Here is a 26,702-nt window from a genome sequence, read left to right as displayed (position 1 = left end):
AAGTCAAATACGATAAAATATCATGTGCACCTTTCAGAAAAAATACAGTAACACTAGATTTACAGAGAGAGTAGTTAAAGTACCATCGGATTTTGAATAAATTCGGTGCAATTTCACATTATCCAATATAAATTCATGACTAGTTCATCCGGAGTTCGTAATCTTAAGCTGAACGCAACTGAAAATATAGAACGGCGAGCTGCCGTCTGACACATCATTACGTTCATATAATTGTCCCTACAAATGGTTCGGTGAAAATCGAAATATTGATTTATTTTTCAAGTTAATTTCAATGCAAATGATTCAAGCCAGAAGGAAATAGAATGAATCCAAGTAATGGGTTGGCAATGAATACAATCAATTACTATAAAATGGGAACAGAATACTCGAAAAAATCACCAAGTCACCGTGGGGATCATAAAGATTTGGAAATTTCGTTTTTGTTTGAAGTAATGAAACCTTCGGTTCAAACATTGCATCGCGACACTGGATGACCTTTGAATTCGATTGACAGACAAACCAAATTTTCAAAATGTATACATATTTTACTATAACTTCTCATGTTCGGAGCCAATCTTAAGACATTCTTCAGGATCTATCAGACAAAGGTCTTTGAGGCTAGGGGAGATTTTTGATTTTTGAATCTACAACACAGGTCTGCAAAAAAATATTTTATCTCAGCTGCATAGGATGTTTTTGGTGAATATTCTGTTTTCGGGCGTGCTGAATCCAAGAATAAGTTTTATTTTCCTTCATCACGTACGGTATTTTTGCAAAATACAAGATGTTTGCATAAAAAAAAGCATAAAAATAATGAAAAAACCAATATTTCATCACAATGAACTGAACTATATTTTTCATGAAATATATTTAACATTCCGTGTTCATTCTTTTTGCCTAATGAAACCTTTTCTTCTTCTCTTTGCTCCTTCTCCGAACACGTTTCCGCGTTTCATTTTCTGTTTCCCTGTTTGTATTTATTCTTGAATCTCACTCTGATACGCATGAAAATAAAAATAAGAAATCACTTTTGCGTAGGATTTTTATAATCAAGAACAGTATACCGGATTTCGAGTTCAAACGGGAATTTCACTCCGAATGAAACTACAAACACGAGTTCAAGCAAAAACCTGTCGTGATGGATTTTTTTCGAGTATTTTCCTTTGTTGCAGTGATTAAAATCTCTAAGAAACAGTATGAAAAAAAATTTGTGCAGTAAACGGTGCATAAAACGACGAAACGCCGCAAGCGCGAGTAAAAGTCGTTCGTGCAACCTGTCAATTTGAAAGCTTTGCCAGTTGAGCATCAAGAGTGAAAGATAGTCGGTAAATAAAGTGGGAAGCTCGTGTAGCGACCATTGAAAATCGAGTTCCTACGGAATTAACTGCCGCAGGTACAGACGCGGTTCCAACGGAACGAACGAATGTCTTTGACGAATCGTTCGAGAGGTTCCGTAACATGGCATCAGCTCACAACAGTCGGGGAGCGAGTGTGAATCAGAGAAAAAACTGCGGCATTCCGTCGATAAAAAGTGACAAGTGCGGGCCGGGAACTGACAAGTGGAAGTTTTTTATTTTCTACATTTATTTACACGCGTACGTACGTGTGTAAGTTTTTTAATTATTATCGTTATTACGATTCTTTTTAACACCGTTCTTCGCCGCATCGCCTCATAAACTCGCGTAACGAAAGAAATGTCTGATAATGCAGTGAGGGAAAGATTGGTGGAAAAAATTTATAAATTTAACACGGAAGATGTTGTCGCTGTGTTGTTAAAGGTGAGTGAATTATTTCAACGCAAACATGACTCCGGCTGTCCTCGCGGATTATTTCAATTAGCGCATTGCCCTCTGCAGCAGACGCTCGCCTCTAATGACCAGTGTTCGCACATCTACGTGCAACACTGGTGTCAGGATAGATCAGTGATCGAGAAAACGAGACACACGTGGTTCCGTGCGTTAAACTTCCAGACAGTTACATATATATATATATATATATACACACGGTATAAACGGACGGTTAAAACAGTGTCAATTTTTTTCTTTACCATACGCGACGGATCTCAATGTCAGCCGGCATTCCATCCGATTTGTATTTTGAATCTTCCGTGAGTTAACGGTTCGAAATTCGAATTATTTGAATATCGCCCGGCAATTTCAAATGCGTTCAAATTGTATATTAACGTTTAAATTGTGTTTTTTTTTCTCTCTCTCTCTCTCTCTCTTTCTCTCTTTCACGCTACTTTCAATTTTGTATCTGCGGAAATGTGAATACGAACGTGTATCTTTGCGCAATAAATTAATATCTATATCTCGCACGCACGCCTGTGTTAATGTATAAATGTGTGTTACAGCTGCGTTATACGCGTCAGCGAATACGCTGAGATGTGTGAGTCTGATTCATTCTCGAGAAAGACATTAAATATTATTTCTCCCGCGGTAGAAAACGATAATATCTGACGTGACAGCATCCTGCGAAGCTGATATCTCTCTGGCTTATGACAATGAATTCCCTGCACAAAACACTGTGTAATACATTTTACAGAACCAGTTGGACCACTGCTGTGAGGATATAGTGAGCGCAAGGATCGATGGGGAAAAATTATTGGTGAGTGATAAATTGGCGAATGATTTCTTATTTTTCGCACCGATTATCGGCCACATGTCTACGTTTTGTCAGACTTTTGCCGCCGGGTGAAATATTTGATGCGTTCGCGTTTATTTTCGCTAAACATACGCGCGGAATGTACACAGGTGCGGTTGGAAATACGCGGCAATGAAAATTTTTCGCGAAACACGCGCTACGCGGAGAGAAATTTTCAGTTCCTGCTACCGCTCATTTCTTAAATATTTTCATTTTTTACCACAATCGACAAAATATAGTTCTAGGTAGAAAATGAAAATTAGTTTTATAGCCGTTACTGTGACAAATGAAATTTTTCTCCGTGTATACGTGAAAATTATTATTAAATTTATCAGCGAAAGGTTTATTATAGGATTTCACAGAAGCACGGAAATGTATAATACTTCCGGAACAAAAAAAAAAAATAAGGCTCGATCACAATTTTCCTCTCACGCATACACGTATAAAAGTGTAATTTCCTTGAATACACGCGTCGGGAAGGATTGTTTATGGAATAACGAAATAATATAATGTGGGTTTTTTATCTTGAAAAATATTTGTCTTCGCCACGTGTCACCATGATTCGAGTTTATATTTAGTTGAAAGAAAATATCGTACAAATGTAACTATTTTGTGTAATTATAGTTGTTACTAATAAAACATTTAACAACAAATTATCGCAATAGTTTAAACAGAATTTAATACCATTGACCACGATGAAAAATAATGGTAACAACATACAAGATTTTCTGCGATAAAACATGTTTACATTTTTTACCCAAAGTTACGTTTTCCGTTTATGGATAAGAAAATAAAAATAGACAAGGACTTGTTTATATTAACGACAAGTAGAAATTCATTTCGTTAATTTATAGGAACTTCCGAGTAAAGTTTTCTCGGAAAATTCTATTTTTTTTTTTCCACAACGGAAAGCTAGTTTCATTCCTTTCAAACTATGTTTCTCATACCACAAGAGATCTAATTAGAGCCACGAACGGAGACGTTGAGGATGTCTCACGCGTACAGTCCAGGAAAAAAGTTTATAACCGTATAAAAAGTTAGGTCGATCAATTTTAAAAATTCTACAATCGTATCGTTTGTCATGGTTTTATAATAAATCAGGGTTTATCTTAGATATGGAATAAAAGAATTTTTTACGAACCGTTTCGAAAGTGGTTTTTTGTTTTTGGTTCTATCGCAACGTTGATACACTTTTATAAATAAATCGAGAATTGATTTTCAGCGATTTTAATTGCTCACGAGCAACGAAACTAGTTTTTTTTTTTTTTTTCTCTCTACGCGATAAAAATGTATCGTTTATAAATTAAATTTAACCTGATCGAATTGTCATCGCAAGATAAAATTCAAGTGCAAATAACCGATGAGTGTTTGTATATAATTGAGGTGAATATTACTGAAAATAAATCGAAGTTTAATGTCGTTTTCTACTTCGTACAACAACACAGGAAAACTTTCATTCTACCTATGAGTGACGTAGGGGAAAAAACAAAAATTGTCGCGAGCCAAGAAACATCGATCATATAGATACTTGTTTCAACATTGAAAGGAAAATTCTGAGAAACCTTCGAATGTTCATTACCGTGCGATTTGTTTAATTGCCTTTGATAATAAGGAAGTTCCCGATTCTTGAAAAGTGAAAGACACCGAAAGCGATGAATTTATTTCAAAGTGCGTTGACGTGGCGCTCTTTAAAATGCGTCTCGGTTGACAATTTCACCAATTTTCACGCCTCACCTTAAATTTTACTTTACGAACAGCCGGATATCCGATTATAACGAGTCTCCTGGGTTGAATCTCCCAAGTCTCTAATTCGTACAAAACTGCGGGATTCGTAAATTGTGGGTTATTGGAACGGTGATTAACCTCAATATGCACTCGAACATATTCCCATTTTTAAATGTTTCAACTTAGCAAAGGTAAAAGCGAGAGTTCAAAACAATCCTCAAAGTTTCCTTCAACCCTTTAATTCACGCCGGGACCCTCAACGTCCCACATTTTTATTTATTAAACTATTTTTTCGTTAACGACTGATAAGATTTTCGGTACCGCACTGAGAAAAATTTCATTTGTTACAGTAACTTCCGCTATTCGACCATGAAAAACCAAATACCAATTTTTACACAAACTTGATACAAACCAAAAAAATTTTCTTCTCGCAGTATTTGTTTGTTCGCCATATTGGATCAGTCATTTTGAATTATCGAATTACGAGTTCAGAACAGTTGTCAGTGACCCCGAAAGCCGATGTATGCAAAGTTTCAAATGAATCATATGTTTATCATCGGTTTTACCGGCGACACTTCCGTACAAGTTGCACCGCAAAAATATGTTACCATTAATTTCTCCGCCTCGGTGTAAACTTTTCGATTTATAAAACGACTCAATTTGCCTGCATTGAAGATTTTCTAAGCACTCATAATTAGTCGAGTCGGAGAAAAAAAAATGATGTGTACAAGGTATAAGTTACTCAGAGGATGCAAATTATCAAATCAATTATCAAAGGCTTCAAGATGATCTCGCGAATATCAAAGCTTATTTGTATCGACGCGTTTCTAGCAAAGGAAAAAAAAAAGCCACGGATCCTTAACCGCAATGATATCTGTTTTTTTTTTTTTTTTTCTTTTTTATCATCGTTGCCATGCAACAATATAAAATTTACATGCGTGACACCTGCTGAATGATCAGTTTTAATTGTAAAATATTTCACGCGGAAAGTGAAGGTCGTGAAAAATCTTCTTAAATTGTATAACGCAATATTTAACCGAGTTCGAAGTCGAGAAATATTTGTAAAAACGCGTCCGAAACTATTCTGTATAATTTAAAAGATACAGATGATAAGTGCGAGTTTTAATGTGAATATAATCACATATTTACTAATGTTTAACGGTTAAATTTATTCTCGAATAAATATTCTTACGCGTCCTCTCAATCTTGTTAGTCAAATATCTGGAACTGTAGATTAAAATGAAACAATTGAAACGTATGTGAGTAACTGAACGTGATCGGATGATTCATTAACATTATTATTCATGCAAAGGATGATAGAAAGATTACGTGCATATGTATATACACGTACATTTTTTTTTTCAATATACCAAGCGTTATGACGACATTTCACGTACACATGTTCTTGTACAAATTGTTGCTCTGCGGCTCGAGGAGATATTTTTGTTGTAAGATACGTATTGCGGTTTAGATAATACATCAGCATTGCCAACTGGCAACCGTTGTCAGAGTCATTAAGCATCGCGAGCATTTCGAGATGTAAGAGAAACGAGACGTGTCAAAATTACATGCAAACGCAGCCTAGAAATCGAGATATCGCACTCGGAGAAAACGTTTTGCTTGTTGAAGAAAAAATCAAAAAAATCAATTTGTTAACACATTTTGTAGAAAATTTTCTCGTGGGAGCGCAATATTTTGTTGCGAAAGCATAAATTAATGAAATATTTGTTTCAAAATCGCAAAAAAAAAAATTTCGGTGAATAATTTAGTCCATTTAATGAAACAATACTTTTTCCATGGTATTAGGAAAATATTGAATGCGCTTTGGTAGATTCAACTAAATCGCTTCGTACAATTCGCTAAATCTATTCGGTGGATGAAGATTAGTCAAATTTACGAAATCACGAGAGCTATTAATTGATTAACGCGGTCGAATAATACGTTACATCGTAGGTCTAAAAAATATTTTGTTGAGGTGGAAAAATACTTTCCGTGACGCGTTGAAAATCCTTTCACGCGAGAGAAGTAAGATTAGCAGTTATTAGGAGGAGTTCCAGGCATCGGTCAATTATAATCGGCAGAACTAAATCATTCGTGATCCGATACAATTGAATCAGACAGTCGATTCGCTATCGCATATTTCTTCGTCCTTGTTTGATGCGGCGCTTAATTCGTGCAGCGTAAATTACAATCAAACGATCATTTTTTCAGTTACAACAATAAAACAATCATTTTTCAATCTTTACAAAATGATTTCCCTGCGCGGATCTGATTTCGCAATCGCAACAGAATCTATGGTATTGTGATGCCAAACCTTTACTTAGACGTTAGTAAAACATTTTGTTTTCTACGCACTATAAAATCAACAAAACTTTTCAGTTATGTGAAACTAATGTTTGATCGGGTGTACATTAACCCTGAAATTTCGTTGCCAGGACAAAATTTTCGTCATTACCGCGAATTACATAAATTCATAGTTAATTCATTTTACAGCGTCATTCGCAATACTTGAGAATTTCATAAATATTACTGTAGCTGCCGGTTCTCAAATCTACAAATTTCACTTTTACCAGAATGACTAATTGCTGAATCAAGCTCACCGTCTCAATACAATTCCAAACGTGATTCAACCGAGCATTTTGTTTCCAATTAAACGGTACGTGTAAGTGATATTCACCAAGTCGGTAAGAAACCTAACTCGATTTGTAAAAATTAAACAACAGCGAAGAGCTCTGTGTTAAAATTTTAAACAAACAATTTTACTTTTCACCGAATGTAAAATGCTGTTGTATAAACATCTGTAAAAATATCTGTTGAGGACGGTTTTACGCCATTGGTTTTAAACTCGAAATCAAAATCCAAAAATTTTCTAACGGTGGATTTAAAATGTCAGATTGAAAGTGTAAAATTACTCCTTTCTTCGCCGAATTTTCCGCTCAAGGTTTTTATTTTCAATCGCTGATTTCGCATGCGAATTAACACGTCACTTTGAATTTTGAGAATCTTTCAAATTTTATCCCGTATTCGAAATCGGTAACCTTACAATAAATAAGTTTAAAAAAATTATTAAAAACCATCGGAAACGAAACGTTTCCTTTTATTTTTTCTCTAGAAACATTGTTTAATCACTTTAAATAATTTTCTAGCACTTGACGGGTAAAAGTAACTCGTGGACGAACAGATTGGAACCATCCGTGCACAGGTGAGTGATAATCATCGATATTTACACACGAAGAATGATAATGTGAAAAATTGACTCGCGTTGCCGAATCCCGATTTACAGATAACGGTTACAACGGTATTTCCAATGAAGAATGATATTTTTTTTCTTTAACGATGATATTATTTCGATCGAAGGATTTAAAGTTTCACGACTTTCGATCATTACTAATTTTTCCAAATAATAACATCTGGATAATTTGTCAAATGAAAATTGCTTTCAACAAAAATAAATTCTTACTTTTTGTTTTCGAAAAATACGTGCGAAAATCAATGATTTTACGTTTTTTGAAACTTTTTTCTTACATTTATACGTACAAGCCGGGAGAAATTTACGCGGTTTCAAACGAACACCGAAAGCATCCTGACCCTCTTCGTTTTCTTTTGCTAACCACGCGCAAATTACGCTACTTGAGTACTGATCGTGAGTGCGGACGGTAATTTGATCAGTCCGTTACTTGCCCACCTGTAGCTATAACTATCCAGAGTCAAAAGGTATTTATACACAGTCGTGAAGCATGCGGGAAACCGAATACTCGGCTTACTGACTTCCGTTAAATACACAAAGTAATGTGATAACTTTGAAACTTTAAAATTTCTTTGATGCGGTAATTTTACACAATACGAATATATTGCACATATCGTAAACAATATACTGTATCGTATAGTCCATGCCGATAAAAATGGATAATTTATTGTTTGGTCATGAAACAAAATCATGCGTTATAATGACTGATATATATATATATATGTATATTTTTTTTAACATAACAAATAAATACAAAGAGAAAAAAAAAAAACAAAAAACTTGTTCTCTTTCATTTTCCAGGGATTTGTGCGAATTCGTTGAGAATCTGTTGAGGAATCCATCGGATTATCTGACCGATCAGCGATTTTCGGACGAAGAATTTTCACCGGCGTACGAGGAGGATTACTCGAGCGAAAATGAATTCTGGGGTTCGGATTTTGAGGACGAAGGTCCGCACTCACTGATATCAACGGTCGACGAGTCGGATTCATCTAACGAAAAAGAGCCGGAGTCAGAGTTGAAAATATACTCAAACGACGAGTCGTGGACCGAGTCTAAAACCATAAGTGAGGGTGTTTCCCCTGAATCTATGGAGGAAATCGAGCCCGAGGAAAACATGTACACGAACAAGTCGGACGTGGTCAATTTTCAGGTTAAAAAAACCGGTCTGAACATAGTCGAACAGATGAAAATCTCACTGGCGCAACAGAATTTCAATCAGAAGCCAAAGATCGGTCCAAAACCGAAGTTCCAAATTCCTAATCGTCGGAACGCGGAGTTTGGGTCGTTTAAACCAAAGGTACCGGAGCCGTCCGTTCCGAGATTTGATTCGTGTTCTAAATTCCCGGGAAATGAAGGTCATAAAAAGTTGCCCGTTCCTACCGGCGTCAACGATTTTGCGAAAAAAACAACGCCGAAACAATCGCCGCTCGGTTCGGAGGCCTTTCCGAGCGTAAAAGAAGCGCGGGAGATGCTGTCACGTGACCGTGCGTGCGCGCATGCGCGTAAACCGATGCAGAAACCGCCGGTTCCCCCACCGCCCGATAAAACCGTCGCAAAATCGGCGATCCTCTTGCCTAAGCCACCGGAAAACCCGAGAATCTGCCCATCGCCGCTTCCTTCATCGAAATCTGCCGATGACAGCGACGACGGAATCTACGAACCGATCGACGAACGGCTTCTCCGTGGAAATTTTGGACAGCTCAAAAATGGCAGCACGCAATCGCTGGTAAACGAAAGCATCGGCGAAGGTTCCCTTGAAAGCATTTACCATGAAGCGAGGATCGGCAGCGATAATGATGAGAATTACGAAACACCGGATAAACACGTACCGGAAGGAGTGAGTCGGTTTTTTACTGACTTTTATGTAACGCGCCGAGGAAAATTTTATCATCTTTATCGTCGCGTTGTACAAACTCGGAAAAATATTCACATTGGTTTTTTTTTTTTTTTTCTTTCCTCACCATTGTACGAAAATTTTCAAGTAAAATTTCACCGTTTCTGATTTTTCAAGATTTTTACCAAAGACTCGACCGTTATTTACTTTCAATGAATGCGGTAAATTTTGAAAATTTTTAACATAAACTCGATCGTTTATGATTTTTGAAAAATTCAGTATATTTGGGACTCTTTTTTTTTTTTTTTTCTTTTGAACATCTGTGAGAAAAAATTGCACTTCTTGTGATTTTTGAAAATTTTCATCAAAAAACCTGACCGTCTTTTATTTTTGATACGCTGTGTAAATTTGGACCATGTTTTTTTTTTTTTTTTGACAATTTCAAACAAAAACTCGATCACTTCTGATTTTTGAAAATCTTGAAATGATTCAAAAAAAAAAAAAAAAATTTAGGCCTTTTTATTTGAATATTCTCAAGTAAAACATGCACAATTTTTGATTTTTTCAATTACGATCAAAATACTTGACACCTTCTTGTATTTTTAATAAATTCTGAATTTTGAAACTATTGACCAAAAACCAGACAATTTTCGAGTTTTGATAAGTTCATTAAATTTGGACCCTTTTTTTTTGCAATTTCTCAAACAAACACTAGATTATTTCAGATTTATAAATATTTTTACCAGAAATTTGACATCTTTTGAAAAATTCATTAAATTTTGAATATTTTGAAAAAATTTTACCAAATAGTTGAGCAATCTGAGTTTTGTTCATTCTCCGTAAAAAAATGTGGTATTCGGATAAATCTTTTTCAGTGTTAGCTGTGACAGTTAAAACTTTGATAATTTTGAATTTTTATCGGTAACATAGTCATAAAAGTAACATCAAATTTGTCATGAAGTGACACAGTTCTTTTGTTATTTACAGCCGCCGGTCCATTTGCTGCCTAAGAAACCGATCCAGCAAATCAACAATTTACGATATGCAAAAAATCGGCTTATTGATCCAGTAGGTATTAAATCAATTCTCATTACAAGATGATGGACGATTTTACTTAACACCGGTCGGTCAAGAAATTGATCGTTCGAAATCGTTAGCGATCAATACAGATTGTTAGAACATCGTTTGTTCATAATGCCGATTGATCGATGGATCGTAAACCTGATTATTTAAAAAAACCGTTTTATCGATGATCGTAAAAATCTCCGAACTAAAATCTTTCTAAAATTATAATGAATTTTCTCTTACTAAAAATAATCGTTTTTTTTCACGCTATATTTTACAAAAAATATCAGCACAAAATTGGAACGATAAAATATAGATCTTTGACCTGTCGATTCGAATTCGACCGAAACGAACATTAAAAAATGAGAAAAATCGATTCCTCCATTTACTTCCGTTACTTTTCGAACAGAGAAACATGCAAGCTATGACCGTATTTAACAATGTTCGTAAAGACTCCGGAAAACCGCAGATAAGCCTGTTTCCAATGTGGTTTAAGGTAGAATGACTTTGATCGCAGCTGGGATTACCGAAGTTTCAAACATATGAGTAAAAACTGAAATTGGTAATCACTAATCCATTAATAATTAACGAGAGTACGTTACAAGATATAAAATTTACTTGGAACTTGAGGAAAAAAAAAGTTATCAACTCCTGTCGTAACGAACCAATGTCAATTCATGTCCATCACTCACGTGACTGTTTTTTTGCGGTTTTCACGTTTGCAACAGAGATGCGTACGTGACAAGACAAGGCACGTTGTCAACCGTCATCAATTCGCGTATAAATCATCGTATTTCATTCGATTTACAGAATGACGAAGACGACGACGATGGATATGAGCAACCGATTTCAACGGTACCACCATCCCTTCCTCGTCGCGCACCAGCAATACAATCGGAGATCAACAGTTTAAAAAGTTTGTCATTTTTTTCATACTTTTTACTCTTACCTCGATATTTTTAAAATCTAAATCGTACACCGAAAAAAATTTCTTACTATTTTTATTCATTTATTTTTTTTTTATAATTACAATTACCAGAAGGTTGCAGCAAAATCGGTATCGTTCTAATAACGGTTTAAATATTGTTCGTATCAAAACAAAAAATAGAAAAAAAAAAAAATAAGAATAAGACATTTCAAATATGGCTGAAAATTGGAAGATTAGTGGAAAAAAAATAAAAAATCGTTGCCACTGCGGATTGCAAGTTGTAACTATACAACGGTTCAGAGATAAAGAGATAATTTTTATATCGTTACGTCTTTCAACTAAAAATATCACGTGACGATTATCAATTTTTGAGATGTTTTAAACCAATTGAATACGACGAACGATAATACATGGAGGTGAAAGTGTTTTTCACGGTTTATTTTTACAGCAGCATTTTTCAACCCCGTGACAACAGATATGACAAAAATTCTGATCAAGTTCGCAACGTTTTTCGTTTTTCATTTTTATTTTCTTTTCTTTCCTTTTTTTTCGTTCCTTGCTTTAAATCGGAATCTTAGGATCAGCTTAGAATTGTTAAATTCCAAAACATCGTTGCTACAATAATTCTAAATCGAGTTACAAGACAGTTCGATTCATTATATCGAACATCATTAATATGTATTAAACTGGATCAAAAAAATCCACTATTTTTTTTTTTTTTTTTCTTCAAAATCCACTCTGAAACACTTTCGTCGTGGGTGAAAAAAGATGCCCGTCAAAAGCGGAAATCTTAATATTAATATTTTTAGAGGTCGCTCATCGCGGATTTCTATTTTCTATTTAAATAGGATAGGACATTTTTTTTTCGCTTTTTGTTCAAATTTTGTAGCTCACAAACCAATTTTAAAGGCAAGTGAAAATTATTTTGTTTTTTCTAGATATGGAATGGAAAATTTTAAACTAGAATGTTCGAAAAGGAATTTACCGTTAAAAGCAGAATTGATTTCAGTAGGGTTATTTATGGTTGAAAAGTAGAGCTTTGAAAATTATAAAATTGTCAACTGACTTACTTCCTCGTAGAAAATCACAAACTATAGAATTTTTAAGAAAAATTTCATAATATTTAGTAACAAGTTTTAACATTTTGCCATTGGCTAAGAAAAAAAATAGTTCACTTTACTATAAATTGAACTTTGAGCTTGAATAACTTTGGAAGCAGTCAATTTATCAAAAAATGACAAGAGACACTTTTTGTAGAGTGTTCAATTTCCTATAAAAATATGTACGAGTCATTCAGATTTGTTTATTGGTTCGTGAGGTACAAAATTCTAAGAAGAAAACAAACAAACAAATTTCCTATGCGATTTAAATGGAAAATAGAAATCCGCGATGAGCGACTTCTAAATATTAATATTAAGAGCTCCGCTTTCGACCGGCATCTTTTTTCACCCCTCCGAAAGTGTTTCGGGTAGTGTTTCGAAAAAACAAAAAAAAAAATAAATAGTCGGTTTTTGTTTTTGAACAACAACAACAATTGAAAGGATGCCAATGAAGCAGTCGATATGCATCAGGCTTAAGTCACATTGATAATTATTCCGGGAGCTTCAAGTTCCTTCTTACGCAAGGAGGATGTAATTCCCGAACGAGAAGACAAAAAAAATTTAAAAAAAAAAATAAAAATACCGCAGTAAAAAGTCTACGTCGCGTCGTCCTTACTCGTTTGGGTTCCAAGTGCAGGGCGATTGGACGTGAAAAAGTAAGAAGAGTGGAAGAAAAGTTTCATGCAAAAGCTGTGTGAGAAAAAGTGTGTCGTGTAATAGGAGAAGCGCACATGTTGTACAAATGTTGTCCCTCGGCCACATTTACACTTGAACTAAAAAGTATAATAATTTCGTGTCATCTGTAATTATTCTCGGCTGCGTCAGTTCGCTCCCGACAATTCCATTCGACGGACATCGTCGTAGCCTTCGATATTTCACCAGGATAATAATAACAATAAGTTGTTGTTATAATAACGACAACAATGGTAATATTTATCGAGTAAATTTGATACAGATCGAAAATACGCGGAAACGGCGAGTAATTATAATTAGCGAACGAAGGACGTTGTCGCTAGGTTTCTCTATTCTCGTGAAACAGCAAAAGTAACACGTCGATCGGTTCATTCGTGGATTTGTAATCGCTGTACGATTGTCGATAACAATAGCCGGTCCTTGTTAAATTTGATGGTTACTAATTTTCAAACGTACGTATAGATGGAGTGAAAAAAAATAAGTAAATAAAAAATGGAGTGTAAATTCGTCCCGTCTTGACAGTTGTGCCCGGATTGTTGTTAAATAAAACGTGCGAAACGCGGAAAAGTGAAAATTGAGATAATGACTTCGGATCGGTTTTATCAGTCGACTACTTCCGGTGTTGTGCGGTTTTTCAGTGTATTTTATTGACGTAGTTGGATAAATTGATAGCGGAAAAATAGCGGACAAGCGAGAAAGAGAGAGAGAGAGAGAGAAAGAAGAAGATCGGATGATGGTGATATGAATTCGAGTCATCAACTCCATCGAGTTATGGTGGAATGTGCTCCTGCTTTTATTTAAGGGTTGGTAGACAGTTATTGGGAGGTCTTGGAAGTCGTTTGGCCGACGAAGTCGCCGATATGATCGTCCGTATAAAACGCGGGCTTCTCAGGTGCTGTCATGCTCAGATGACAGAAACACCCGAGCTTTTGGAAACCCCGGAAACTTCGGAACCCCCAAAACCACCAGGTACCCGCTTCGTACGTCACGAGTGGAAAGAAAATTTTTTTAGATTTTACCACGCGATTGTGAAATTTCTGTGTATTTAATTGAACATGATTACGCATTTTCAAAATCCTTTTTGCAAAAATAGGGAAACCGATTTTTAACCCTTTCAGTCACACGTTTTTCAATTCAACATTTTTTACCTGAACTTTCTTATTCGGGGTTTTTTGGGATCGCTGATCACGAATCTGAAGTCGGAATTTGATCATTTCTAAATCCAAGATGGCGGATGTGGAATCGAAAAAACTATCTAAATTTATTCTGCTTCGTACGTCACGAATGGAAAGAAATTTTTTTTAGATTTTACCACGCGATTGTAAAATTTCTGTGTGTTTAATTGAACATGATTACGCATTTTCAAAATCCTTTTTGCAAAAATAGGGAAACCGATTTTTAACCCTTTCAGTCACACGTTTTTCAATTCAACACTTTTTACCTGAACTTTCTTATTCGGGGTTTTTTGGGATCGCTGATCACGAATCTGAAGTCGGAATTTGATCATTTCTAAATCCGAGATGGCGGATGTGGAATCGAAAAAACTATCTAAATTTATTCTGCTTCGTACGTCACGAATGGAAAGAAATTTTTTTTAGATTTTACCACGCGATTGTAAAATTTCTGTGTGTTTAATTGAACATGATTACGCATTTTCAAAATCCTTTTTGCAAAAATAGGGAAACCGATTTTTAACCCTTTCAGTCACACGTTTTTCAATTAAATATTTTTTGTCTGAACTTTTTTATTCGGGGTTTTTTGGGGTCGATGATCACAAATCTGATGTCATAATTAATAATAAACTGTGATAAGGCTATGACATAAAAATTTTTGAAGTAGGGGTGAAAGATTTTAATGATTCATATTTTTTTAATCAAATAGTCGGTGAATAGTTTCGAAATAATAAATAATTTGTATAATGAAAAAAATATCCAGATACAAATTCTTCATTCTCAAACATCAAAATTCACGGAAAAAATCACAGCAACAAAAAGAGATTCTTTTTCTTTTCCTGATCTATTTTATGACTGGTGATAAAAAATTCGATAATTCGGACAAAAATAGTCTACTTCAAAAATTCAACATTCGTTAATAATAAATAATTATCCCTACAATCTCACCTGAACACTGTTAGAAAAATTGTACTAAAAATAATCTCCCAGCAGTTCCACTTTATGTTTGAGTTACTTTTCAAATTTCTATTGTAAGTAAATATGACAGAAATTATCGTAGTTTCAACATTTAAATTGTCGTATGAACATTTAATTTGCTTTGCTTCTTTCACTCTCTGTTATTAATAAATTAAAAAATGGTTAAATCAATCCAAAAATATTAGTCGTCGACCTGCTCTTGGAAATTTTTTATTTTCTAACCGTGAACGATGAAAATCTGATATTATATATCATACGTACATTTTTTTTACACCGTTTATCGTTTGCTTGGCGATAAATTGAACGAAATGTTTCGGTTCGTTTAGAATAGAATATATACGCGTTGTGTTTTTTTTTTTTTTTTTTTTTCGTTTTGTTGCGGGCATTAATTGTGCTCTCGTTACGCTAGATCGGATAACAAGGCATCGCTGCTTTTTGCATACGTCAAAGAAGTTGGATATATATAAAATTGCGGCCAGTCGTACCGGATACGGATTATATCGCTTATCACTGCGTCAGAGAGACTCGTTTTAAAAAGTAGAATAGCTTGCTTCAGCTTCGTTTCTTGCAGAAAACTTCTGAGGTTTACTCTACTTTTTTACTTAAAAAAGTGAGCATTAAATTTTCGCAACGTTTGCAAGAAAATTTAGCAACAGTGATCGTAATGAGAAACAGGTAGAAAACTAATTTTCATTTTCTACCTAGAACTATATTTCGTCGATAGCGGTAAAAAAATGAAAACAATTAAGGACCGATCGGTAACCGGAACAAAAAATTTCTCTCAATGTAAATGTTTTTACGAGGCTATGATTTTCAAGTTTTTATAATTTTTTGTAGTAAAAATTATGACGTATAATCGAATTTATCCGTTCGTTTCAACTGTTTATATTTATTGAGAAGAAAAAGATTTTCTTACGATATTTGTTAGCTGATAATTTGAATTCTAATTCTAAACACGAAAACTGTACGTAAAGCGGAAAAGTCTGATTTAAATGTTACGTTTGAAAATAACGACGGGTTAAACAGAATTAACCTCACAAAACTGAGAGAAAAACAGAGAATTAGGCAGAAAATAGATTATCACACGATACGAAAAAGAAAGTGAAATAAAATTCTCGCGTGACTTTGCACGCGTTGATTAATCTCATGAAATATAACTTGCGTGCGGCGTCGAACGTTCTGCGTATCCACTTGCCAATAAAACTGTGATAAATGAATACCCAGCTTTTTTGAAGATCGAATAAATCAGTGGAGAAGGGTTGAAGTGAGGCTCCAATCAGTACAAAAAGCATTCCGCGTCTAATCAAGGATCGAATTAGGTCGCGTCTAGGTTTCGGTCACTGTAAAAAATATTGTCCGGAAACCAGCAGAGCGACCGAAAAAACGGTATAAACATTTTTTCAGGATTTGTTTAAATTATTTTTTATAGAGTTATTGTAAAATTTCTTGATATATAAATATCAGATTTTTTTTTCTCGCACAGTTAAGAAACTATTGTTAATTTTTCAACGCGGTAAAAAAATGATATTTATCGTTAACAGAATTTCAAAAACGAAGACAATTAAAAGGAGTTTATAGTAACCGTGATTAAACATTTTTTTGTTAACGTTAAGCTTGCATTCGAAAGTTGGGTAAATGAAGAAAGATCGTTGAAGTTTAAATTGAAGTAAAAAAAGTAACCCAAAAGTTCTGGCACTGCCTGTTTTTTTTTTTTGTTTTTTTTTTTTTGAAAAATTCTTCCCTGTGGTTTAAATGTTTGGAAAATGTTTTGTGTGCTCAAGCAACAACAAACAATTTCAAAATCGGACGAACGAGCTTTTCTAATTTACGCGCTAAATATTATTTGATAATTAAATGATCCGTCGAAATGAAATTCTCTTCCCGGCGGAGTGTTGATAACGTTTTTGGACGAAATATTAATCTACGGCCAGTGAAAAGCATGAAAAAACTGGAATCGATCGATAGAAAAACGTATAAATGAAAATAAAAATCTCACCGCTTTAGGTTAGAAACGCTTGTCATAAAGGGGCAAGTTTTCTTTTCAATTTTTATTTTTTTTTTCAACCGATCAATGCCGCAGTTTTCTGATATTTTTCACTACCCTAGATTAATTTACGATTCAAAAACTTAAAAATTCTCCGACCTGGAGCAGAATTTTCTTCAAAAGTCGATTAAAATTTACAAAATTTGTTACGATCAAATTAGAATAACTCGTTATGAAGATTTAAAAAAATCAAAATAAAAAAACCCACGCATAACAATTGTTTCGCAGTATTTAACACCTCGGGGAACACTTTTGTGCCACAAAAGTGAGACGAAGAATAAAAATCCGAAAGTGAACGAGTGAAAAACTAGGTTAAATTAATTTGAAAATTAATGCATGCGCGTAATGCTTGCCTGTCATTGCAATCCAGTTTTCCCATCAGATAATTCATCATCCTGCCTCAGTTTTTCCGTATCTCTTTTAAATTACTGCAGGACCTCGACCGACTTGCTCCGCGTCTCTGGACCGGTTACTGAAATTTTACTGAAATGTTTGAAACAAGGTCTGAGAATAAAATCCGGGGATGTTTTCAAGTATATTCTTAACCGCTCATCGTGAGTTTTTCAACCCCACGCTGAGAAGTGAAATTGACAGAGAGAGAGAGAGAGAGAGTGAGAGAGAGAGAGAGAGACCAACGCGTTGTCAGAGCCGCAGGCTTGTTTCTAAAACGAGCTTCAAAATATCATCTCAGTTTTGTTCGCGGTCTCGAGCTCGCCGGATTGACACTGGAATCGTTTTTTCTTTCTCCGATCGGTTTCATCGTCGCATCTTAATTTTTATCGATAGCCGGACGCGTTCGGGAAAAATAAATTTTTTAAGTTTTCTTTTTTTTTTTTTTTTTTTATCTTCTCTCGAGGTAGTTTGTACACTTTGATCGGTAGTTTTTTAATTAATTTCATACTCAATAATCGCATGTTGTACGATAACGAGATTTGTCTACTGGTGAGCTGAGAAAATGTCCTTTAAATATACCGAAAAATAAAACTTAAAATTACAAGCATAATAGCTTGGATGTGATTTTTTTTTTTTTTTTATTTAAAACTGTTTTAAAATTGAGAAAAATTCATCGGTTTCGATCGATCTCATTCCACCGACATTGCGACTCATTTTCTTTACTCAACTATTTTTTCCCAAAACTTCACCGGGACACAATTTTTTATTTTTTATTTTTCGTTCAATCTTTTGCTGTCCAATATTCAATTTTCTAAGATTACACGGATATGAATTCCGATCAACAATTATCGGTATTCGACTGAGCATTGAAAATATAAAAATAAAAAAGAATCAATTGTCAAGGTGAAATTGTGGAAAACGGTTGTCTAGAAAAAAAAAAAAACAAAAAAAAACTAATAAATAAGCTGATGAATTTTTCTCATCTTTGAAAACACTTTGAAGTTTAAAATTTTCATCTAGCCTATTGCTTACAATTTTAGCATTTTTTGTTTTTCACCTCACGAGTCGATATATTTTATTGATATCCGATGTGCGATTACGCAGTATGGAATTAATTAGAAATGATCAACATTCGTTTGCAGTGCGATTTATCCCGAGAAGATAATCTGTTGGTTATTTATTTTATTTTATTTTTTTTTCTATCTTTTTTTTCGACAAAATTGCGAAAAACGGCTCGAAGGCGAGATTTCTTTTTTTATCGATGGCTGCGTCGGTCGGCGATCTCAAGAGAACCGTTTCTCTGAACACGGATGCGAGACGGCAAGCAAGCCTCTCGGAATGTCTGACAAACGCTGCGCTCACTGAAGCTCGCGAAAAATTAGCAAGTTTGTATTCGAATTTAAAATTCAACGATTTACCGAACGGAGAGAATATCGGTGTAAATTTTGCTCAAAATATCATAGTTTTTTTTTTTTTTTGTAATGTAAAATACACGCGTCGACTGTATTTTTTTGAATTCAATTCAGCAGATTTTGATTGGTACTACAACAAGAAAAGAATTCATTTACTGTTGCACAAACCTGTAGATCATTTGGATATTGCGAAATAAAGGTTTTGTTTAGTATCTCTAAAATTTTAGTTCAATCAAATACAATTTATCAACTATCAACAAATTTGTTTGGCTCAAATAAAATTTGATGATGATGATGATGATAATAATAATAGTAATAATAACGAGAAAACATTTATTTCGCTATATCCGAATATACGTTTTTGTTAAAAACAATCAAACTCTTTTCTCGGTGTGTTTTTAGACTAAATTCTGCACTTAACAAAGTATATTTTAACGAAAAACCTCGTCTGTCAATCTTTTCCCGCAGTTTTTAGTAGAATCTCCTCTTCTGTTCTCTCACAATCGGTGTAAGAATGGAAAAAGGGAATTTATCCAGGCAACAAAAGAATCAGCATCGGTAGGGGAAAAAAAAATATTCGTATTTTTGAAGGATTTTAATTCGCAACGGTTGCAAGAAAATCTAGCAACAGCGATCGTAATGAGAAAGAATAGCAACGGATGATAGAGTTTTCGGTAACGGCTACAAAAACCAATTTTCATTTTCTACCTAGAAGTGTATTTTGCGATTTTGGTAAAAAATGAAAATAGCTCAAAGACTGAGCGGTAACCGGAAATAAAAATTTCTCTCGTCGAAGTAGATAGAATATTAAACGTTAGTTTGACTGACGGGTGGATTTGTTTTCATTTCCAGAACGATTACCGCCAGGAAATTCGTCGACTTATCCACGGCTGAACAGCCATCATTCGTCAAATTCCGAATTATCGAACAGGCCTTTGCCCTCTCCGCCGAACCGGAACAGGCTTGATCGATCGGCAGAAGTACCCGGAAGTAGCAGCACTCAACCGTTCACGGAAAGGCCGTGGTTCCACAACGTCAGAAGAGAACAAGCCGAAGCCCTTGTCAGAGGAGGTGATAAGAAATAAGCCCCTCGTTTCATGAATCGTGAATTTAAGGAGATGGAATGAAATTTTTTTCATTCACTCAAATAATTTGACACGTTTCACTTGCCGTATAAAGCAAAAAAAAAAAAAAAATGCGTTTCGTTACAAGAAGAAATTTAAAATTAGTATTCAAAGTTGTTTTTCAACTAAAAAAAAAAATATACGAACGAGAAAAAAAAACAAAAAAAAAAGACAAGGGAGAATTGTTTTTTTTTTCTACTCTGAATCATCCGTAATTTACGTAAAAAATAACGCGTGTTTGTTTTTTAAAGGACCGCGGATCGGGACAATTTCACGAGCATTCGCAGCTGCGGGGGAATTCTCAGCTGCTACAAATTCAACGCTCGAAGGATGCTTTCTCGTAAGGCCATCCAGCACGAATGCCGAGCAACCTTTCACTCTTGTGCTCTGGGCGATAGGCAGACCCTACAATATTGCGATACGAAAAAGATTCGACGGGCAGTGAGTATATTTTTTCATAAGAAACAAAGCAAGGAAGAAAAAGAAATAATTTGAAAACGTCGACGAATCAGAATTTATTTACTTATTGTTCTCATATTTTTTTTTTTTTTTTATTATATCTGAAGAGAAAATTTTATCTAGCGATGACATCATTTAATTTTTAATCTCATGTAATTAGTGACTGAAGTTTAAGGGGGCATTTACAGGAAGTTAAGTTAATTTTTGTTTCTTACGCAGTAAGAAAAGTTGAAATTTTTTCAGAGGATTTGAGTATGCAATTCTTACATCTTTCGGAGTGAATTTGTCTCATTATATTCTCAATTAAATGTACCAGGGTGATGCTCAGAGTGCAATTTTAACAGAGTGTTAAAAGGTGAAAATTCATTGCTCGCAAGGTTTCTCACTTGATATTTGTGGTATGGTATACGGATTTTTTTGACATAATCTATTTGCAAATGCAGACAAATCGTCATGAGATTGTTTCAATAGCTTCATTTCGAAAGAAAATACATAATTTTTTAGAATCATTACTAAAAACGAGCCGTTTTTCGACATGAAATTTAGAAAGTCTCACTCCCAGGTAAGAAGTGAATAAAAATTCTATGACGATGTACGAAAAATACTTGAAAAAAACAACGTGTAAAAATTTCAAATGATCCTGTCAGATACCATAGGAGAAATTTTGCGCACAAGTTTGAAAAACGAAAAATGAAGAAGAATGTATTTAAAGTTTAAACTGTTTGTGATATCGAATTGCCCGTATGCAGACATATAAAATTCAAAGATCTTCGACCGCGAACAAATTTTTTTAGGGCCAATATTGATACGGGTCATCAAAAAATGCGAGAAACCGAAAATAGATTTTTCGGCGATAAAAGCCCCCCTTTGAAGTTTATGACGAATTTTTCACAGATACGCACTCGGAGAACGGAAAGATGGAGAAGTTGTTTTCGAAACGATCGACGCCCTCGTTAATTACTATCAGAAGAACGATCTTGTGCTGAAAAGTAAAGGCATTCAAACCGGAACGACTCGGTTAACGCAAACGCCGCAGAAGAAGAACGATTGGACGGTTTGATTGGCCGATCGACGATCACGGTGACGTTTACGTGTAATAAAAAAAAAAAAAAAAATCAAAGCTCCGACGCTTTAAATTCTATAAATCCTGAAGAGTGATAGCTTTAAGTATACGATTTGATTTTGAGCTTATATTATTTATATTCGATATCGAGAGGCGGCAGATACGAAAGAAAAAAAATTTTGCGCACTGACGTAAACAAGATTTAATTTGTCAAAAATTAAAAAGATAAAATGTGATCGATACTTTTATACGCCACTAGTTTTAGTCCAGTCAAAATTTGTCTGAATTAAAAATTACTTTCATCGAGTCATTTTTGAGCCGCATAAGCCGGCGTTTCGAGAATACGAGAAAATTTGACGTTTTTTGGGTTTTTTCTCAAAAACCGCTATCGATGGATGAAAAATGATTTGACCATCGTGTACAGCGGAAAATTCTACATCGAATTTCGTCCTCGCAAGTCGGAAATGGAGTCGGATTAATGAATTACGAAGAAAGAAATTATTTTTAAAAAATTCCCCATACTCCGTCGATAAGCAGAATTTCTAGTTTACGTGAAATTTGATAGTCACTTTTCGTCGATATGGCCATTAGCCCATTTTCGTTTCCAATTTCGGAAAATCGAATATTTTAGAGCACGTGCTAAAAGATATTGAAAGTATCAATTCACAAGGTGTAAATTTTTCAAAGTAACGCTTGTATCGAAAATTTTACAATGTACGGGGCATTCCATGCCAGCCCGGTTAACGTTCAACTGTTTTTTATTTCAGTCATCAGTCCGTCATTATCTCAATTTTCAAATGAACTCAGATTATTTTTAGACCTTCTTCTCGCACAGTAATAATCTAATGAAAATTTTGTTTACGAGCTTAAAAAAACGCTGAATTTCCAATAGTCCAAAAATTCGAATTACCGAAGACATTATTTTTATGGTATGATCCTACATTGATTAATTGGTAAACATAAATAACTTTTTTATTCCTGGTGCAGAAAACACCGTATCAATTATTAATATTTTTGATAAGCCAAAACTATTCGAAATTGAATAAGTAAATCGGGAAAAACAAATGAATAAAATCGATGCCAATTTTAGTAGTGACTCTAAATTTTATTGTTAAAACTTATTTCGTCTCATCTGAAAGAATAGGATCGATGTTTCATATTGTTGGCTTATTTCAGAGTTGAGACAATGGTGCGAAGAAAGAAAGTAAGAGAAAAAAAAAGGATCCTGAATCTGAAAATTATGATAATGGACTGAAAGAATTAACCTCGGGAAATTTTCACTCGAGATTTGTACCATAAGCTAACCACAGCCGTGCCTTTTAAAAATGTTCTTTTAGGATTAGAATCATTGCGTGTCTAATATTATAAAATTTTAAACCGTGCCCATTGTACGTATGGAATGATATCATCGCTTTGGAGTGTTTTTGAAAAATCGAAATTTATCATATGTTTCGTCGATTCCCGACGACGAAAATCCATTCCTACTTTCCAATCCAGTCAAGCGACTAAGAATTTCGAAAGTAGCAGAGTTAGCAGCTAAAGTCGAAGTTTTAAATTTCTTTCTTATTTTGAATTCAATTTTCTTGCATTGTGAATCAATTAATCATTGGCTAATGAGAGATTTCTTCTTAGATTTGTCTTAACAGCTGATCAGTTGATAAAATAACACATTCGTCTCATTGAAAATTAAAAATGAAAGCCGTGAAAAGATTTCAATTTAAGTGTAAAGAAGAATTATGAAAATTTCAAGAAAAAAATTCACGCGATTTTTTTTTTAAATTTGCCTCATGATAATTAGAAACAATGGATAAAAATAATAAGATATAAAAAGAAAAATACCAACGTTTGTTAATAACAGTACATGAATTTTACGTACGTTCTTTTCATATCAATTTCATGCAATATTGTTAAATTGAAATATGGACATAATGACTTATTATCTATACATAAATAATATGTATAATTGGGGATTCCACGTCAAATCGAACGTAAAAAACGAGATTTTTTCCCTAACCACTTCAGATTTTATCGCCCATTCATTCGCTTGAAGTTCGTATTGAAAGCATCAAATCTGAATATTTCAGATTTTCCTGACCAAGCATTTTCTTACCACACTATTGACGATTTCTCATTTTTTCAAGTCACCATAGCTTGAAATTCGGATGACATATGGTAAAACTACCTATACAAAAATTTCGCATCTTTGTATAAAATTTCTAAGAATAATTTTTTGCGATTTTTCATACCCCGTTAAAGTAAAGTTTTGATGAAAAATCTTCGAAGATCTTCTGTAAAAAAATAGTGCCCGAATCGAATTGGCTGAAATTTTTACACAGCATGTCTTTTTCAATACCAAAGATTGTCTACAAGTTTCGTAGTGGGTGGAAAATTATTTTAAAAGTTACGAGTAATACTTCACATGGAACTGTGAAATATCTCATCCATACGTACGATAATGTGGCGGTACGAACGGTGAAAGTTGTACAATCGTTATATTACGATACGCAACGCGTCGTTGAATTCTTTCCTTGGATGAATATGCTTGAAAAATATTTTCCGGCGGTATGAAACTCACATATCATCTCAGGAATCGTGATAAATGATAGACCGAAGTATACTCCTCGAGAAAAAGTCGACAATCGAGATTATAAACAACACGCGTAACAATTGAAGATCGCGTCGAGTGCGCAGCAGCGCTACGCGCAGGGTAAGCGGTGAGCTTGCCGCGCCGCGAAATTTGAACCGGAAGAATCCGGGCGAGAAGCGACTGTGTGAATATTTGTTGACATATTTTCCGAACCACAGCACCGTCCACTATGAAATTTTCAGACGACCTTTCGCATTGAAGAAGGCACGCTGTGTATAAATTGTAGCTCATTCTATTCGGGTTGTTATCAGTTACGAATAATTTTCGCGCATTTTGTAACAAAACTACACTGAAACAGGGTATGAAAAATCGGAAAAAAATACTCTCGAGATGTTCACGTGAGGACCTAAAATTTTTTTGTGACGAAACTTTATTCACATGTCGTCCAGGTTTTAAGCTTCGTAGACGCGAAAAATTTAAACATTGTTGAAATAAATTTATTTGATGAGTTGTCGTGAAGAAACTATGTGTCGGAAAAATCTGAAAAAATTCAAAGTTCAAATGGGTCACGGAAACCGACCGTTTGATTTGAAGTGGAATACCCCGTATAAAAAATTCTTATAGTTAGTATATTTCTTGTGTAGTTATAAATTACGAGCATTTCGATATATAAATATATATATATATATTAGGATATTATATCTATATGTATAATCACATGACGGAAAATGTATTTATTTTAAATTTATATTAGAATAAAGAAATATTATGTATAAGTATTATAATATAAGTGCAATAGCTGTTTCTATAAGCGTTTCGTAATCAGCGACTGCACTGAAAAATGTGATTCTTGTAACATATAAAAGACAATTGGAGACGTATTTTTAATCTGACACAGGATAATAAATCCGTATCTTATATATCATGTATCTAGCGGGAAAAAATCGAAAGGCTATACATGTATCTAGTGGCAATATCGAAAGACTATTGCCACTGTAATTGTTTATATATCCTTGTAAATGTACACCGTATAAAATAATAATGTCGAATGAAATTTATAACGAATTTTTCTACAATTATATGATGCAGTGTTCGTTTTTCAAATATGTCTATCATTCTGTACATAAGTGAAAAAAATAAATTCAAATGGTTTATCGAGAAATGTGTGATGGTAATTGATTTGCAAAAACATTGTGATAATATGCTGGAAATATATGTACGACAGCGTGAATCGTAATGGATTACATAATTCTGAGTATACGATTAAAATTCAAGTATCGATACGTATAGATATCGGTTAATTTACGAAACACCTGCTGATAAACAGGTCGTATTATCATCAGTAGCAATAATAAAAAAAAAAAAACACCGCATTCGTTATTCCAATTCATCAATTTGTGCGATCAAGTGCAAAAGAAATTCAATAAACCGACGATAAAATGTAATCTACGATGTTTTCTGATCGAGATTAAAATTTTTCGAATCTAAAGTGAATTCGGGAAAAGAATTTCTGCCACAGTTCAGAGCGAGTTACAATATACAATATGTATATATCTTTGTTACGATCATTTTTTGTTACGTTTTCAACGCAACGTTTGCTTTCGATTAGATTAAATTATACGATCTCGAGTCCCCGGATACATAAATATCTAATAAAAAAAATCTTCGATGAATTTCCGAAACATTTGTAACGTGTATGAAAATAGTAATGAATATTACACTATGAACTCGTAAATGTGACGAGTCAAGCGTCACGTGTCGTACATAAAAGTCGTGAGTTAGTTTTGAGGATTCCGTTGATTTAAATAACCCGCGAATCGCGCACGTGCCTGAACGAGCAGTCAGTGTTGCCAATCTTACCGCGTTCGAATTTCAATTGCGCAAGTCTCCCACGCCACGGACGGTTATTTTTTTCTTATTTGAATAGATTTACCAGAAACGAAATAGCTAGCTCTCGAGAAAGAGATGGAAGCTTTTATTATTCGATTACCTTCACTGAAAACAAAACTTTTTATGGTTACGAACAGCGGCTATTTTTTTTTTTGTTTCAAATTCTTAAAATTACCTCTCGTGCTTTCACGCATAATTTTTTGAATCGTTTTACGACTGACTTTTTGAAAGGTGAGGACGAATTTCTGTAGAAATAAAAGAAAAATTAGGAATATACTGTAATAATCCAAAAAATCTCTGTATTTCAGCGTAAAATGTGATTTAAACCGCAAACAGGAATGA

The 26,702-nt window shown here is 34.3% G+C and overlaps 1 protein-coding gene across 2 annotated transcripts; it reads left to right on the top strand.

Moving 5' to 3' along the window:
- Positions 1-1,458: 1,458 nt before the first annotated feature.
- On the top strand, positions 1,459-25,624 carry LOC124223532 (B-cell linker protein). 2 transcript variants are annotated; one of them, XM_046635576.2, is made up of 10 exons: positions 1,459-1,778; positions 2,545-2,607; positions 7,515-7,570; positions 8,417-9,455; positions 10,440-10,520; positions 11,328-11,433; positions 20,090-20,308; positions 20,613-20,802; positions 21,715-21,913; positions 23,060-25,624. In XM_046635576.2, exons 1-9 carry the CDS (start codon positions 1,695-1,697, stop codon positions 21,878-21,880), a joined length of 2,004 nt encoding a protein of 667 aa, XP_046491532.1. In that variant the 5' UTR covers positions 1,459-1,694; the 3' UTR covers positions 21,881-21,913; positions 23,060-25,624. The 2 variants fall into 2 exon arrangements, with proteins under 2 accessions (XP_046491532.1, XP_046491531.1); XM_046635575.2 differs by having other exon boundaries at positions 21,715-25,624.
- Positions 25,625-26,702: the final 1,078 nt, after the last annotated feature.

The sequence above is a fragment of the Neodiprion pinetum genome, chromosome 7 (genome assembly GCF_021155775.2).
Source record: "Neodiprion pinetum isolate iyNeoPine1 chromosome 7, iyNeoPine1.2, whole genome shotgun sequence".
Lineage (NCBI taxonomy): Eukaryota > Metazoa > Arthropoda > Insecta > Hymenoptera > Diprionidae > Neodiprion > Neodiprion pinetum.
Note: the sequence above shows the minus strand (reverse complement) of the source record. Positions and strands in the feature narration are given on the sequence as shown.